This window comes from Pungitius pungitius, chromosome 15, assembly GCF_949316345.1.
Source record: "Pungitius pungitius chromosome 15, fPunPun2.1, whole genome shotgun sequence".
NCBI classification, from domain to species: Eukaryota; Metazoa; Chordata; class Actinopteri; order Perciformes; family Gasterosteidae; genus Pungitius; species Pungitius pungitius.
This window is the reverse complement of record NC_084914.1, coordinates 10,907,427-10,923,480: the sequence shown is the minus strand read 5'-3', so window position 1 is coordinate 10,923,480 and position 16,054 is coordinate 10,907,427. Positions and strand designations below refer to the sequence as shown.

The 16,054-nt window shown below is 43.7% G+C and overlaps 3 protein-coding genes across 6 annotated transcripts; all 3 read left to right on the top strand.

Annotated features, from left to right (window-relative positions):
* The first annotated feature begins 87 nt into the window (after positions 1 to 87).
* On the top strand, positions 88 to 9,868 carry pask (PAS domain containing serine/threonine kinase). Its single transcript, XM_037458145.2, has 21 exons — positions 88 to 546; positions 760 to 969; positions 1,169 to 1,383; positions 1,723 to 1,893; positions 1,979 to 2,113; positions 2,243 to 2,377; positions 2,555 to 2,792; positions 3,255 to 3,436; positions 3,528 to 3,627; positions 3,931 to 4,102; positions 4,654 to 4,886; positions 5,095 to 5,224; positions 5,784 to 6,358; positions 6,447 to 6,589; positions 6,686 to 6,853; positions 7,021 to 7,146; positions 7,243 to 7,377; positions 7,458 to 7,657; positions 8,000 to 8,133; positions 8,470 to 8,619; positions 8,854 to 9,868. The coding sequence occupies exons 2-21, from the start codon at positions 762 to 764 to the stop codon at positions 9,018 to 9,020; spliced, it is 3,717 nt and encodes a 1,238-aa protein (XP_037314042.2). The 5' UTR covers positions 88 to 546; positions 760 to 761; the 3' UTR covers positions 9,021 to 9,868.
* Positions 9,869 to 10,069: 201 nt separating this feature from the next.
* Positions 10,070 to 13,019, top strand: mterf4 (mitochondrial transcription termination factor 4). Of its 4 annotated transcripts, XM_037458154.2 has the most exons (5): positions 10,712 to 11,096; positions 11,363 to 11,783; positions 11,886 to 12,070; positions 12,513 to 12,587; positions 12,718 to 13,019. In XM_037458154.2, the coding sequence occupies exons 1-5, from the start codon at positions 11,070 to 11,072 to the stop codon at positions 12,841 to 12,843; spliced, it is 834 nt and encodes a 277-aa protein (XP_037314051.2). In that variant the 5' UTR covers positions 10,712 to 11,069; the 3' UTR covers positions 12,844 to 13,019. The 4 variants fall into 4 exon arrangements, with proteins under 4 accessions (XP_037314050.2, XP_037314051.2, XP_037314047.2 ...); XM_037458153.2 differs by lacking the exon at positions 10,712 to 11,096 and adding an exon at positions 10,070 to 10,471 and having other exon boundaries at positions 12,513 to 13,019; XM_037458150.2 differs by having other exon boundaries at positions 10,733 to 11,096; positions 12,513 to 13,019.
* A 126-nt stretch (positions 13,020 to 13,145) lies between these two features.
* Positions 13,146 to 15,513, top strand: LOC119209118 (probable G-protein coupled receptor 148). The gene is made up of 2 exons (XM_037458149.2): positions 13,146 to 13,561; positions 14,107 to 15,513. The coding sequence occupies exons 1-2, from the start codon at positions 13,406 to 13,408 to the stop codon at positions 15,136 to 15,138; spliced, it is 1,188 nt and encodes a 395-aa protein (XP_037314046.2). The 5' UTR covers positions 13,146 to 13,405; the 3' UTR covers positions 15,139 to 15,513.
* Positions 15,514 to 16,054: the final 541 nt, after the last annotated feature.

Below are 16,054 nucleotides of genomic sequence, written 5' to 3'. Positions count from 1 at the left end.
TTGTATTATGCCTTTGAGACATTTGCCTCTTTTTAAATCATTCATTGTTTTTCTTAATTGTTTTTGTAACATGGTTCACATGGAAAGAAAGGCGGGCGTTTCACCCAAATCATCCAATGAGGTGTGGTTATTTATTGACCCTATGTTTGATTGGCTGCAGAGGACTTCCGCCGATCTTCTCGGTGGCCGTCCGTGAGCCCGCGGTTTACAAAAGCTACCGCTGGACAAAGTGACACCGTTTACAACTAACCTTATTTTCTTGCCTCACTAACCTGATGGTATGTTGTCCGAGTTGTGCGAATGCAACTGTGACGTTACCCCGGACTAAAAGTCGTTGAAATTGCACCGACAACACAGCAATTTACGAAGCAAGCAGCGCGCGACTACCCAGGTTTTGTTTGTAGCCGCGGTAACGTTTAGGCTAGCAGATGGCTAACACCAGTTAGCCGGAAAGAGGAAACGTTGGTTACCTTGTCAACAAGCGTCAACAGAAACTGCTGTTCCCTTGTAGAAGACCAGCCGCACAGTTTCTTTCTACGACTTGTGGTGAGCGTTGTTTGCCCTCTTAAACGTCAAATGGCATGCCAAGAACCGAGAAACTAATGTTATGTTATTATATATATAACGTTAATAAATACAACATTTTCTCTCTTGACGTTAGATGAACCCGCCGTCATCTGTTCACCTGTGAACATACACTCTTGTTACAATGCTGCAATCCACTAATTATCTCTAAAGAATTCTCTATATAACCCACAGCCATGTCGCTGTCGATCGAAGCTCATTTTGGGGCGAGCCAGAGCGATAGAGTTAAAGGAGACACTATTTGTGTGGTGCCCGACCTCGCCTGTGATCTCCTGGAGGACGACTTGGACCTGAACAAGTCCTACCCATGTACTCGAAAACCGTTGTACAAGAAGAGCCTTTTGGCCCTGCAGCGTCGCTACTACGATCCTGGCTCCTTGAGCGGTGAGTGTAACCCATTTGGTTTTGATGGAGAGTCGAGCTGACACTGTCGTTTAACACCTGAAGTCAAACTTCTTGATGGCTGGCTTCATTGATGTGAAGTGAGTTGACTGATGACCATATTTTATCCTTACAAACAATTATTTTTATATTAATAATTCTTAGTTCTGTCATTGATTTTCTTTTTCTTCCCTTTTCCCAGGTGGATTATCGGATATTCGCACTTCTGTAGGACCAAGAAACCGTCAAATGTCAAACTTAAATTGTGGCTCCAAAGTCTGTGCTGTTTCCCCGCTGCTAGATAAAGAGGAAAGCTTGTTTCGTCAGCTGATTTCTGAAGATTTTGGGCTCTCTGGATCTCTGTCCACCCTCAACCCAAACAAAGCTTCTCTTACGATCAACCATAAAACCAGAGAGGTACTGTTTGTCCACTTAAAGGGTTTCTATGGTCGACAACAACTATTGAAATTGGTCCAGTATTGAGGCATAATTTCAGAAAATGTCAGTTTGGCATTAAATAAGTAAGCAGCCTTCCTCTGCTGCGCTCTCGCTTAATACTTGACCAATTTCAGAAATTGCTCTCGGTATTAGTCAGTTAGACACAAAAACAAGGGAAAATAGGTTTAATTTGGCTTTGTTGAAAAATATCAAGAGTTTCCCTTTTTAATGAGAGCAGTTTTGACTGAGCAGAATTGGTTGTACATTATTACAACTAAAGCTTGTGCTGTTAATACATTTCTTATCTCACTTTTTCAGATTGTGTCAGCAAATGAACAGGCCTGCAAACTGTTAGAGTGCACCGCAAATGATCTTATTGGAAAAAAGCTGCTCTCTATCTTGAAGAAAACCAGTCAGGTCCTGGAAGAAGCATTGGAAGAAGATATTCCCCTGAAGGATGGAACTGTTGTGGCTGTGTCTGGAAAAGTGGTAAGAAAAATGCTGACTAATCTCAACCAAACTTTCAAATAAAAGATCTGTTTGTTGTTTTTTTAAGTGCCCCTCTTTCTGGTAGATGGATGTTTTGACATCATCTGGAGAATTGACCGTGTCTGTGTACACGCAAAAATGCTCACAAAACGAAGAGCACTGGCTTGTCATGATGGAGGTTGTGGAAAGGGTTTCAGCCTTTCTGTCTTTTACACAAGATGTAAGTATGTCCTTTAACAGCTGTGGCAGTGTGCTTTATCTTTTTATTTTCTTTCATGAGAATTCCTTCTTTCTTCAATTACATGCTAGTGGATAAAATACATGGTTATTAAAACAATCTTCTTTCTAGGGTAGTATCCTAACCTGTGACTTGGCATTTACTCATCTCCATGGATACCATCACCCCGACGAGTTAAAAGGGGTGTCTGTGAAGGAGCTAATCCCCTCTTTACAAATCCCTCTCCACAGTAATGCATTGCCCAAAGTAAGCACACTATACAACCAAAACTGTCCCACTCCGCTATGGAACGTTCCCTGTCTTAAGCTTTGCTTCACGTTCCTGTTAACAATATACTTCTTAAATAATTCACAAAATAAATATAATCCCACAACATTGAACTAAGGTTGTTCTCTAAGTATGTTGTCTCTGCATTTCTTTCAGATGCTGAGGATTCAGAGAGTTTGCGGTAAAAGCAGAGGGGGTGCATCAGTCCCACTGTGTGTCAAACTTAAGGGTGCAGTAGTATGTGGGGGAACTCAACATCAAAACAGTGGGACTAGTTGCACCTGGCCAATAGGTAGTCTTGAACAATCCGATGCAGAGGAAAACCAGGAGGGCTGTCGGCCCAACTCCTCTGTGCGCAAGTCAAACGGCTTTGACCCTGACGAACCAGGCCCTGGTAAGGTGTTATTTTTAAATATATATAATGCTAGGTCAAGGAGGGGTTAATAAACTCAATATATGCATTATGCATCCATGGCTGCCCACACACTGAACATCCTGCAGAACACACTTCCTGTGTCTTCTAGGATAAGAAAAAAAACACGCAACATAACATTCAAAACCCTTGAATGTAAGCATTTTAGACAACAAATGGATGGAGTGAAATTCAGTAGCTGTTCTCCTGTCAGCTGAGGGATCCACCAGCTTTTTTATAGTCAGGCTACCAGGATGGTACATCAGTCAAAATAAAATACCATCGTAATAATAAGTTATTATTTCCAGAGTTTGAATGGCTTAGTTGGCTGATGTGCAGATTTAAGCAATGAAAGTTAAATCTAATACGTATATGATGCATTTCATATTTTTCATAAATTTCCCCCACAACAAACAATGTTCCACTGTGCACCTCAATATACAGGAGTGAAAGGGGGCAGCATTGTCCTCTCCCCCAGGCTTGAACTGGAGTACTCTGGAACAGTTTGGGTGTTTGCTCCTCTAAGCGGTCTCCTCCTGCTCCGCCCTGATGGCTCCATCTGCCACATCCACAACCGCCTGGCCCTCAGTCTCTTTGGCTACAACCAGGACGAGCTCCTGAGAAAGGTCAGCCGAGACGACCGGCTGAAGCAGGTTGTTTTCCATCGACTGCCTTTGTCCAACTCTCACTTCTGTCTCACTGCTTGGACCCCAACAGAGTGTCACTTTTCTGATGCCCGGTTTCTATGGGTGGATGTCTGACTCTCAAGCAGAGGTGGATAAAAGTAGAGCCTCATTCAAAATGTCGGAGAAATACGGTGAGCATTGTATGCAATTATGAAGTGTACCAGATGGCAGTCGTTTCACAACCCATTTGAAGTGATTAGTCTGAACATGATGGTGGGCACAGTGTCAGACTTTCCAAACCCTAGCACAAAAAATAATAAAACGTGCCTATTTGTGTAAATGCATATGCTCCTCACAAAGGTATTCCTTAATGTCTGCACTGCTGCTTTGCTGTTTGCCTCTTCATTTGTTTCTGTTGTGAGCTTTTATTCCAACGTGTCAATCAGTGCTATTTGTTTAAAGAGTGTTGTATAATATTTACTCATAATCCGTAGACCCCTCCTCGCTGGTGGCTGGTCATATGTCCATGGTGCATCAGGCCATTATGGGAAGAATCTCCTCAGGGAGGGGCCGAATCTTCACTGGAACCAGCAGCCGGCTGGAGAAACCGGGCAGCGCTTTGTCGACACTTGCTCCTCCTGCTGTTACCTCCACAAGAGTAGTAATGTAAGCAGCAATCCCTTTGTCCTTTTCATCAACTAGCAAGAGTTTTCAGAAGGCAAACTCCTTGATTGCAGGCATTAAGTGTATGTTTTGTGATTTTCACGGTCTAAAGTTATGTTGATTATAGGAGCTAGATGACGTTGAGTGAGAGGTACCACAGGCTTTATACGAAATACAGTAGATCCTATGCCGACTACACTGCAGGGTTTTAATAGTCATGAGCTTTTATTACTGCAAAAAATGTCAAATCTACGGCTTCCAGACAAGAACATGCATCAACCGGAGTGCCTGTATTTCTTCATATTGGCTTGTGTACACCTATTATAAAGTCCAAAATTCTGAGATCATTTATAGCTATGACATGTATCTTCACTTGCGTATAAGGAAAAATACATCTTTAGGGAACATTTAGTCAAGGTTAAAATTCTTCTATACGTGCACACGTCTGATTGCAAAATTATTTCCGAAACCTATATAGTATGATCACTACATGCTTAGTTTATCCTAATTGGAATTACAATACTTACATTATAATCCAGCCCATCTTTCCTCAGGGCTGATGACACTATGGAGCTGATGGAGGAGGCCGCACAGGTGGCTGTCTGCACCGGCCAGCTGGACGTTGCTGATACCACTGAGGCGCTCCTCAAGACATTTGCCTTGGTGGAATCTCCGGAAGACGAGAACTACTGCCTGGTGGCCACTGGACCACCACACCGTAACAAAGACCAGCAGCTAGGGGATGAAGTTCATAGAAGCAATCCACCTGCCATCAGGGTTATCTCAGGTGAGGCGACTTGTAGTTTCAGTCATTTACTTAATAGTTAATCCTTAAAACCCCAACACTAAACTGAGCTATATATTGGAATGGCTCCTGAAACCGTCACCTCAAAAGACAATCAACAAAATGCGAACATGTTGTGTGTTAGGATTTATTATTTACAGTAAATGATGGTATTTAAAAAAGCAGTCTTTTTTTAAAAAACCTTTTTTAGACACCGCCACTCAGAACGGACATGTTGTTGGCACGGAGGGTGAAACCACTCCTGACAGAGGCAAAGCCCCCCACCCATGTGCCTCTGTCCTCCAAGACTCCAGCTTTGAGGTCATCTCACTCGAGAGCAGGTAGGTAGAATCACAAGCTGCAATTATGTGTCTCAAGACACCATTCATTTAAATAGCGCCAAAATATGTTTCTGGCTTTCACTTTATATGCATGAAAACACCAAATCACACAAGTCATTGCTTAGACTGCCCATCTGTTGTTTCCTTTAGCAATGCTAAAACACAAAAATACATTGACACTGCAATCACTGCAGAATAAAATGTCACTATCTATTTTATTCTTTCAGTGCTTTCAAATTGCTTAGGCTGACTGCTTGTGGCTGGACATATTGCTAAAATGTAGTTGTATCTTAATTTTTTTTATAGATAATGAGTCTAACCTGCTGTGACAACCTCAATGTAATAACATAGCCCCCCATTTGGACTTGATAGCCTTTCACTTGAATCACTTCCAGATATGTAGCCTCTGAGGTAGGCTCTGAGTTCTCAGTGACTCAACTGTGGTGCTGCCCTAAACATCAGTGACAGGCCAGCTTGATTTGTCTTTGAAAGATTTGCACTTCGACCTCTTGCCATCCATTGTTCTTCGTCCTCGGTTTATTGGAACTCTATTTCCCAGGTCGTCGTCTGGCTTCTGTGAAAGGTTTGCTGGCAATGGTGGTTCAGATCCCGGCCTCGCACAGCATTCTTGTTCAGCACACGTGGTACACTCAGCCAGCTGTTTCCTGGACGTTAACAGCAACGGCGATGTGGTGACCCGGGCCCTAGCCGACCTGGATCTGAGCCGTAGTGTAGAGGTTCTCAGTGGCAGAGGAGGCACCGACGATAACCAACGCTCCATGACGTCCTGTGATACTGCCGAGCTGCTGCGTACGCCCTCCACATGCGTGGTCGAGTCTGACCAGGAAGCTGGGAGTGGGAACGGTGTCGAGGTCAGAAGCTCAAGGGAAGAGCGAGTAGGAAAGAAGCAGGGCGACCAGGATCAGTGGGCCGCTCTTTCTTCGATCCAAAAAGAAAAGAGTCGAGAGTTCTGCTTGGCAGAGAACGGCGGGATCCAGTCAATGACGGACATTCCTGCCACGTCTACTCCTAAGAAACAAAAGGTGAATGGACAAAACCTATGCGCAGACTCCACACAGATACGGGAGGGGCGCTACGAAGGAAGCGCCTACCACAGAGATGGCACGAGAGTAGGTCGGTACTGCTGCTGTTATTCGTTCCTCCAAAATTCTCCACATGGTGTTACGAAAAAGACATTATTATACATTATTTTTCTCTCCAGATGTGCAGTGTGATGTGTGCAGGATCAACCAGCCTGATGGCAGCTCCGTGATCTGTGTGTGGATGAGTAGGCCTGGCCTGCAGGGGGCAATACTGCATACAGATCGATCGTTGCACAACCAGTCCGGAGGCAGTTTAGGAGAGGTTGGTGGGAGTAAATATTTAAATAAGCGGAGTTGGTATGGCATGGTATGTTGTTTTGTCTTCAAGTGGTCATTCTGTACTCTTCTGGCCCTTTAGAGGATTGCTGACGCCAGTCACAGGGAGGTGATGCGCTCCACCCTGGATCTAGAGCACTCGCGAGCCTGTGACGGACAGTTTGAAGAAGACTACCAGCCCATCAAGGCTGTGGGCAAAGGAGCCTTTGGTTTTGTCTGGAAAGCGATAAGGCGCTCTGACGGAACAGAAGTAAAAAATAATTCTGTTAATGCAGAAATGTATCCCATTCTTCATGTATATACAACATGCAGTGGTTTGCAGAAATAATTTAATTTGTAAAGGAAACCGAGCTGGATCACAGGATTTGCAAAGGCGATATGATTGTTGTGACAGTGTGGATTATTTTTAATTTGCAGGTAATAGTGAAGTTCATTAAGAAGGCCAGGATTATAAAGGACTGCTGGGTAGATGATCCCACGCTGGGACAAGTCAGCCAGGAGATTGCCATCCTGACACGAGTACAGCACCACAACATAGTCAAGGTATCCTGCCTTGAAGCATTAAAGCCTTTTTAACCTTCATTTGCGATACTAAATTATTAAGCACATCCTATACTGTACGTGCGTGTGTTCCACTAGGTGCTGGAGGTGTTTGAGAATGGGAGTTACTTTCAGATGGTGATGGAGAAAAATGGAGATGACTTGGACCTTTTTGAGTTCATAGACATGCAGCCAAGGCTGGATGAGCCCTTAGCCAGCTACATCTACAGACAGGTATGTACACGTAAGCGGAGCAATGGCTCTGAATTAAGAAGCGTTCATTCAACTAAACTAGAGGTTATGTCTTTTCCCAGCTGGTGGCCGCTGTCTTTTATTTGAGGACTAAAAACATCCTTCACAGGGACATAAAAGACGAGAACATCATCATTGACAAATGTTTCCACATTCGACTGATAGACTTCGGCTCTGCTGCCATGATGGCTCCCAAGAAGCTCTTTTACAATTTCTGCGGCACATTGGAGTACTGTTCCCCAGAAGTGCTTCGGGGAAATCCGTATGTACATAATTCCTGATGACTACAAAGGATATTTGTTCCAACAAATGGGACCTTCTTTTTTTATCAATGGTTTAGTTTAAAACTGTGTCCTCGTGATTGTGCAGGGATCTAAAAGCATCTAAACAGAACCAAGGTCAAAGCACTGTATTCCAGTCCTGAATGACATTAATGACTCATTAACCTTCACAATGTAAAATTAAACCCTATGGGGTTTTAAGCGCATGGCAATTGTAACAAAGACGTAAACAGCCACTAAATCAACAATTGGCAATTAAGGGCTGCCATGTGTTCCATTTTGCCACGCATGTTTTCATATGTTTTGTGTGTCCTTGGTTGTAGCTATGAGGGTCCAGAGCTGGAGATGTGGTCTCTTGGTGTGTTGCTGTACACTCTGCTATTTAGTGAGAACCCTTTCTGTGGCGTTGATGAGATCCTGGATGCTAAACTCAAGCTCCCGTTCCCCGTCTCACCAGGTACTTTTCTGTTCTCTTGTGGTGGCGTGGTTTTCGTTGACTTTCACTTTAAAATCTTGGTACGGTGTATTAGGACCATTGTAGGCAAAAACAAATTTGATAACTACAGAGACACGAAAACAACATATTAAGCAAATTAATGTATTACTCACAAATTTAAATTGTCCCAACTGCGGAAAGTGAAGCAACATGGTTCTTTCAGGGGGGAAAAAGTTTTTTGTTTTCGTAACAAGGGTGCTGCACACTATAGTGGCCCGAATATGTCCTCCTAGAAATGACCCTTTCAGTTCCTACAAACATTCTTCTTCCTTGCTGAAATGTCTGTGACCCTTTCAGACCTTCATGCGGTGTTAAGCGGACTGCTGCACCCTGATCTCGCTCAGAGAATGACTCTGGATCAGCTGCTGCTGCAGACCTGGATCAGCCAGCCCATTTCACTGGCAGAGTACAGCTGGTCAGAGGTGGTCCCTCCCACTCAGACCTACTGTAAGTATTCTTTTACACTCAAGCTAGGCATAGACTGCAATGTTTTACAGCCATGTTTTTTTTAACACACTGCCATCTCCCCGACACTGAGTAAGATTGGTCTTGACAGATGCTTGTGGCTTTAGCCATAGTGTTCTTTGAACAGATGTTGCCATAGAGAACCTGTTAAATCTGTTTCAGTTTTTCAAACTAAAGTGCGTCCCAGCTCATGTACACCTTTACTTATTGTAACAGACTCACCACAGCACCTGGAGCCCAATCCTAAGGCGTTCATCGAGCGAGGCTTGTTCCCAGATGAACATGACGAGACTCTTCCTGATGATGATGATGATGATGAAGATGATCGGTTGTCAATGGTGGCCTTGGAAACAGAACTTCAGAAATACCTCCATGAGGATTAAAGAGTGAATTTGTGTCCAACCAGCCACCCAACATTAAATGTGCAGCAGTACAAAGAGGCCATGGTGCCAAGTAAGAAACTGCCAGCTTGTCTTAGTCCAAGGAACAAATCAATCACTACCTAATGTTCAGGTGTTTTTCAAAGACGAATAGACCTTTGCTTTTAATACATTTAGACAGCTTTCTAACAAGATAGATAGATATAGTTATCAAGCTGTTGAGCAAATGCTTTATCATGGTTTCATTTTTAATATGTATTTTATTTATTCTGTGGATTTATTGATTTAAGGAAAATCTGATCTAGCTTTGACATCAAAACTAGGAAGCGACCACAACCTTGAGTTGTTTACCTCAGAAAAACCACACAGATTTTTAGTTTGATTGAAGCTAAAGGGAATTGTTTTTATTTGGTGAATGATTTTAATCTTGAGTGTTTTAATTAACACTGTAAGTATATTTACATTTTATTTATTTAATTTACTATACATAAATAAATATTTGACTGTTTCACTTCTCTTTTTATTATGAAGGAATTGTCTGTTCATCAAAACTGGCAAATGTGTCATGCAAAGATCTTAAATGTATTTTAAATCTATGTTAACACAGTCTTTAATTATTTAATTGCAAGACATAAATGCACATTGCGGTTTCTATCATTGTGATGTATCCGATATGTTGGCAGCTGCTGCTTGGTGTGAATGATTCGAACAGATATCTAAAATAAAAATGTATTTTATGTCAAATCAGAAAACTTCCTTGTATTGCCAATATTGTATGAATGCTTGATTTAATTATTGTTAAACATTTAACCAGCAATAGTTCCCTTGGCTTATGATATACCTATACCTAATCTATAGCAGTGATTTTCAACCCGAGGGCGAGCGCCACCTAGAGGGCCGCCAAACACTTTGAATTTGTACACGTGGGCCGCATAGGGCCGCGGTTGAAATATTTTATCTTTGGACGAAACATTTGCCAGACGCTGTCTTGCGAAAGCCAATCAGCGTTGAGATGCTCCGCTCGTCATCACTGCTGCTGTCACGGCGTGAAGACACTTTATGAAACAGCCGCTTACCGGAGACACACCGACTGAACGCCTGTAAGTCAGTTGGTGTCTAACCGAGAGACGCGGGCACCGAGCCACCGACACAACAGGTGATTAAACCGGCTGCTGGTCAGACTGAAGCAGCGCTGGAAGCCGCGTCATCCAGACGCACTTCCTGGAGGAGTCGGCGAAATTCAAGCTGTGTGCGGTCATGAACCCCAAAAATGACGGCATTTGCGGTTCCGACATTTAATTCAAACAAATAAATAGCAGAAATAGCATTTACTTATTTCCATGGTGGATAGCGGAAAGTAGTCTTTACGGAGACAAGTAACGAGGATAAGCCACGCCCCCTTTCAGGCGCGCATAAAGCGGGACGCGAATGAGGAAATAACGACAACTAGTCGGGTGAGTAAAGCGTGTCGAAAATTCGCTTGGCTTTTGGTGTGAACGCAGCGTAACTCCAACGAAGCATTGAAGCCGTCCAAATGAAAGCGTCATATGGAAACTAAAGATCAAACGCTAGAGGGAAAGCAGGTGGATATTTTTGAAAGAAAGAAAAATGGGTTACAAATGCAGAAGAAGTCCGTCATCTCACCAACTGGTATTGTTAGGTAGTGTTGTTTGTGCAGGTTTACATACAAATAATAAATAAAAATCTTTGTGATGATCACTTTATCAGATTTTTGCCTGTTTTATTTAATCATTGAATACAAATTCAACCTAGAATGATATCAATTAGTTAATCCAAGACAGTGTTAATATTTAAACGGGCCCCGGGCCACTTTGTACTTAAAAAGTTGGGCCCTGAGGTCAAAAAGGTTAAGAACCCCTGATCTATACTCTTTCGACCGATCAGTAACGTTTGGTGTTCATCTAAAGACATTTTGATGAAATGTCAGATGTATGATGTGCTCACTCGTGGTGGAGTCCACATCTAGCGGAACCTTTATCCCTTTTCCTGTGTTTAAACGGAACGACGGACGTATATAAACGACGGACAGGCATGGGTACTCGAGTTGCTGCACGTCAGGTAAATCTAAATTTCACAAATCATTAACCTTTTACTATTTCTCCAGTTTATACATAACGTTATGACATCATAAATATGCCTAACCGACGAACATATTTTAAAAGGTGAGGACAACTGTCAGCGTAAATAGTTCCGCTGTAACCTTCATGTCTGCTAACTTATGCTAACAACAACTTAGCATTACCCAGCAGCCATCGTCCTGTCTACTGTCTAGTTTGTACATGCTTGTGTTAGATATTTAACGTTATGTATATTTATTCACGCAGGTCCTTCGATGGACCGTGATGAATGCCTCTGTATTCAGTCCACTTCAGTGTGGGACATGTCCCCTCCAGCCTCTACGCATCCCCTGCAGATTGATCTGTTCCAGCCAGAATAGGAACAGGGCATCGCATCAAAGCCTTGAACTCCGTCTTCAATCGGGGAAGCCAGAGCTGTCCCTCCTCTCTCTGCTTGATATGGGATTCACAGACTCCCAGGCTCAGCAGATATACGAAGACACGTCCAAACTCAGAGGAGAAAGTGCTGCCAAACACGCTCTGTCAACCCTCACTGCTCTGTTCGTCCTGGGCCTCAATCCTTCCAGTGTGCAGAAGCTGCTGGAGAAGTGTCCTGAACTCTACACAGTGAGGGAGTCACTGCTTCAGCAGCGCGTTGGCAACTTGCGTAAATTAGGTTTAGTTGAAGGTGAGTCGATGATCTCTGTGTTCCCAGAGAACTGCTGTAGATGCTTCACGTTTGCCGCTTTATGATTATTAAAACGTTGTTTTTCTTCTATCCCTCAATTAGGCAGTCTGCAGAGAGTGGTGTCCCACTTCCCCCAGATCCTCACCGTGCCCGTGAAGACCGTAAAAAGCATGGTGATGTTCCTCAGAGAGAAGTGCCTGTTCACCGTCCAGCAGGTGACGGACACCCTCAGAGACACTCCGGCCATAGTCTTGGAAAACATGGATCAGCTCGAGTATAAGTTTCAGGTTGGCATTTTAGTTAATTCACCGATTCCAGCTCCTAGGGGTTTATATCGTAAGATGGAAACATCAACAGCCATTTTAAAATCAATTGTACGACATTTTCTTGAATAAAAATGGTACACTGGATTATAGTGAGAGATAATTATTAGTTATGGCCTGAAATCTGGTCTGAAATGAATAGTTTAAACAACATACACAGCTCTTACAAGTTGATTACCTTTTTTTCCTGATGGGAGCAGCACTTACATTTCCTTGCAATATGGAACACCGGTGTCAATCAAAACCAAGCATTTCAGAATGCAGGCTTTTTAAATGAGAAAACTACATTCTCTAAAACTTTTTGTAGACTCAGTTTTAGTGCGCCCCCTGGTGGCCAACGTGTAGAGCCGTCTGGTCATTCTCAAGTGGTGGTGGTTTGTAACCGCATGTACTCATCTCTCCACAGTACGTCTACTTCCGGATGGGGGTCAAACAGGCGGAGATGGTGAAGTCCCGGCTGTTTCGTTACACCCTGGACGAGGTGCGCAGTCGACACACTTTTATAGAGCGCAGGGGTCTGTATCAAACCCCAGACAAGAAGGGCCAAACGATCATCATCAACCCCAGACTGGACACCATCCTCAACGTTGACCAGGACGCTTTTCTCACAGATGTTGCCAATGCGTCAGCAGAGGAGTATGAAGTGTTTAGGAGACTGCTGGCGAGAGAATGGCAGGAAGAAGAGTGGCAGCATGGCAGCGTTGAAGCCGATGGTGATGATGATGGTGATGCGCTAGAGGAGGAGGATGAAGAGGATGAGGAGACCAGAGGGAAAGGTGGATACAGGAAGAAGAGAAAATGATAGAGCACTGTGGGAGACACTGAGAGAACGTGTTAAGAGGACGTTGTATGAAAGGCATGTACTGTGGGGAGGTTATAAACAAACCAATAATAAAGTTTCCTTTTATCGGTTTGTCAAAGTTTGTCATTATTGTTATCTTAGACACAAATAAAAACAATGTGCTGGTTCCCTTTCGTACCCTCCAATTCTCAAGATAAAGTGATTCAGGCTGATAGATAAGGACATATTGTTGAATAGGTGTGAACATTTCCTCCCTTAAGCTATTTCTAAGGTCAAAATAGGTTTTAACTTTTCTTAAGTGACCCCACACGTTTATGCAATATCACAAGAAATGTACATCTTTATCAATTTCATCGGAAAAGGGCTTTATCAATTTCATCGGAAGGTTTTGAAACAAGTTAAAACTGCAGCTCGTAGTCAGGAAAACACTGAAGTGGCACCATGAGCAATTGCTATAGGAGAATGGTAGCTCCTCCCTGTTGCTATGTGACTGCCGAATGGCTGAAGCTTTCTGCATCCCTATTATCTCTGTCCACAAACAACATCAGATAAGGTCAGCAGGTGAGAGGAGTCCACCAAGCCGTCGATTGATTTTTAGAAAGGCAAAGCTTGATGGAAGGGCAACACACAGGTTTTTCTGTACTGGACACAAGGTAAGAATCGATAGTAGGTGTGTCGGTGCAAAGTTTGAACAGAAAAAAAAGTTTGTTTTTGTCAGTATTTCAAGCCTTGGTGAGGTGGTAGAAGCCATATGCTTTTTTAAAATTTTATATTTAATCTCCCATAAGAATGTGTAGGGAAATGTATGTCTGATTTAATTTGCCAAAATATTGTTCCAACCAAATAGGTGAATTGTAATAATTAAAAAGTAATACGTTAAAAGTATATCTTGAAATGGTTTCTGTTACACTGAGTTCAGCATTTACAAATTTCCCTTCTTCATTTGCATCGTTCTAAATTTGCGACATCATGCATGGTTACATTTGAATACTTGGCCCCCTCATTTCCGCAACCCTTCGACTTTTGAATAACCGAGAGCTGCACTGAAATTTCCGCCTGCAATCCTGACATCTCGAATCTAAAATATGTACCTTTAATCAGCCTTCATACGCCTTACTGCTTATCTGTGTGCATTCACGTGCTTGCATTTCGAAGGTGGTTCCTTGTTGATACAAGTGCGTGGTTTCCCCATTGACAGGACGCTGCTGGAGGAAGTGGTCAACACACCATTAAAAAACACACCTCACTCGGAGCCTCTGCAGTGACAAAAATGGCGCCAGCGACGCTCATTACGAACCTCACGCAGCAGTGGCAGGAGAGCCTGCTGAGGTGGCACCTCGGTTACTTTCTGATCCCAACCACGGTCATCACTGTGGCCACCTTGCTGGCCAACCCCGTTCTCCTGGCGTGCATCTTGCTGTCCCGCGCCCTGCGCCAGGAGACGCGTTACCTGCTGTTGGCCAACACCCTCGCCGCAGACGTGCTCTTCCTCCTCCTCACCCTGGCCACATTCATCTGTAACGCAACCAGCGCCCAAATGCCCGGGCTGGTCTGCGAGCTGATCACAGCCGCCACCGTCACCCTCTACACCTGTGTCATCCTCACCATCACCCTCATGGTGGTCGACACCTACGCTGCGGTCCGCTGGCCTCTCCGTTACCACAGCATCCTTTCGCCTGGCCGCACCCACTGCGTACTGCTGGGCGTGTGGCTGCTGGCGGCCGTTTACCCTCTCAGCCTGATGATCATGACGGAGGTGAAGAGGGAAGATCCGCGCGAAACGGTGGCCGTGTGTCTGGTCCTCATCTCCCTCGGCTTCGTTCAGCTCAAGAACATCGGGGGGATCCACGTCCACTTCTTCGTGGCCGCTCTCTTTTGTGCCGTGCTCATTTCTTTCTGCTACATTCGTCTCTACATGGTGACGAGGACTCAGGGCATCTGGCGGAGCCGCTTCTCCAGGGCCCGGGTCACCGTGCTGGCCCATGGGGTTCTTCTGCTGCTCTACTTTACCCCGGGCTTTGTCTTCACCCTGGAGCTCTTCCTGTTCCAGAATAAGGACATAAGTGTGGATCTACGCGTGTGGATCTGCACGCTCAACGCGTGTGTTTTCATGTTGCTACCCCGGGCGTTTGCTCCGTACCTGTACGGGCTGAGGTACAGGGAGATCTCTCACTCTCTAATGCAGCGACTGCACCAGCACAAAAGACTCAGCAAGGTCACGGCTTCATGAGGAAACTCGCAAACACTCCATTACTCAAACATCTTTAATGGAATATATATCAGTGAAGATATCTTCTCGGCCCCCTCCCAAAAAAAAACTAAGATGGAACTGCAAAGTCAGAAGAAGTCAACAACCCCAGAGTGGATTTACTTTTAATGGACTAGAAATTTATTTTTCCACATCAATATGTTTGTTTTAAATATTGTGTTTGCTGGTGTATATATTTGGTCTAATAAAAATCCCCAAGAACATGAAGAAAAACTTTAATATTTTCAGCCTTCAGCTATCATATTAAAGAACATTGGCTGCTTTATATGTGTCTAAATTTAGAACATGAACTCCTCCTGAACTGAAATTCCATGAAACAATACTCTTCTCAATGGAGCCCACGGTCAATGCGCAGTAAATAAGTCATTCAAAATCCCTTCTAACTGTAGCCTTGTGTGTTTTCATTCTGTGTGATAAGAAGAAAAATAACAATTTTACTGCAGATCCAAATACGAATATGCTGAAGGTCTTTGCTTTGCAAGTGTATGTCTCCGTTTTTGAGGCAATTTTTATTCCCATATTTATTTTAAGTAAAGTTGTACAACCAAAACATGTATTCGTCATCATCCTTATATAATATACTAGAATCCTTTCAGCCTCGGTTTTATAACCACACAAACCACTTAACTAACTGTTAAGTGCGCACCATTGTTTGTCTAGAACTGGATGTCCATTAACAAATGACTGATTGGCTCGAACAATTCAAGCTACGAGAGGAAAGAAAAGAGCCCCGTCCCTCTCTCACGAAGATGTGTGTTTGTGTGTGTGTGAGTGTGGATAGTGATGAGTCAGACACGTGACTTTAGGGACTTTTACTGTATGTGCAGTGTAACCGGCCCAACAACCCAACGGCAGAGGGCCTCATTAGTCTGTCCAC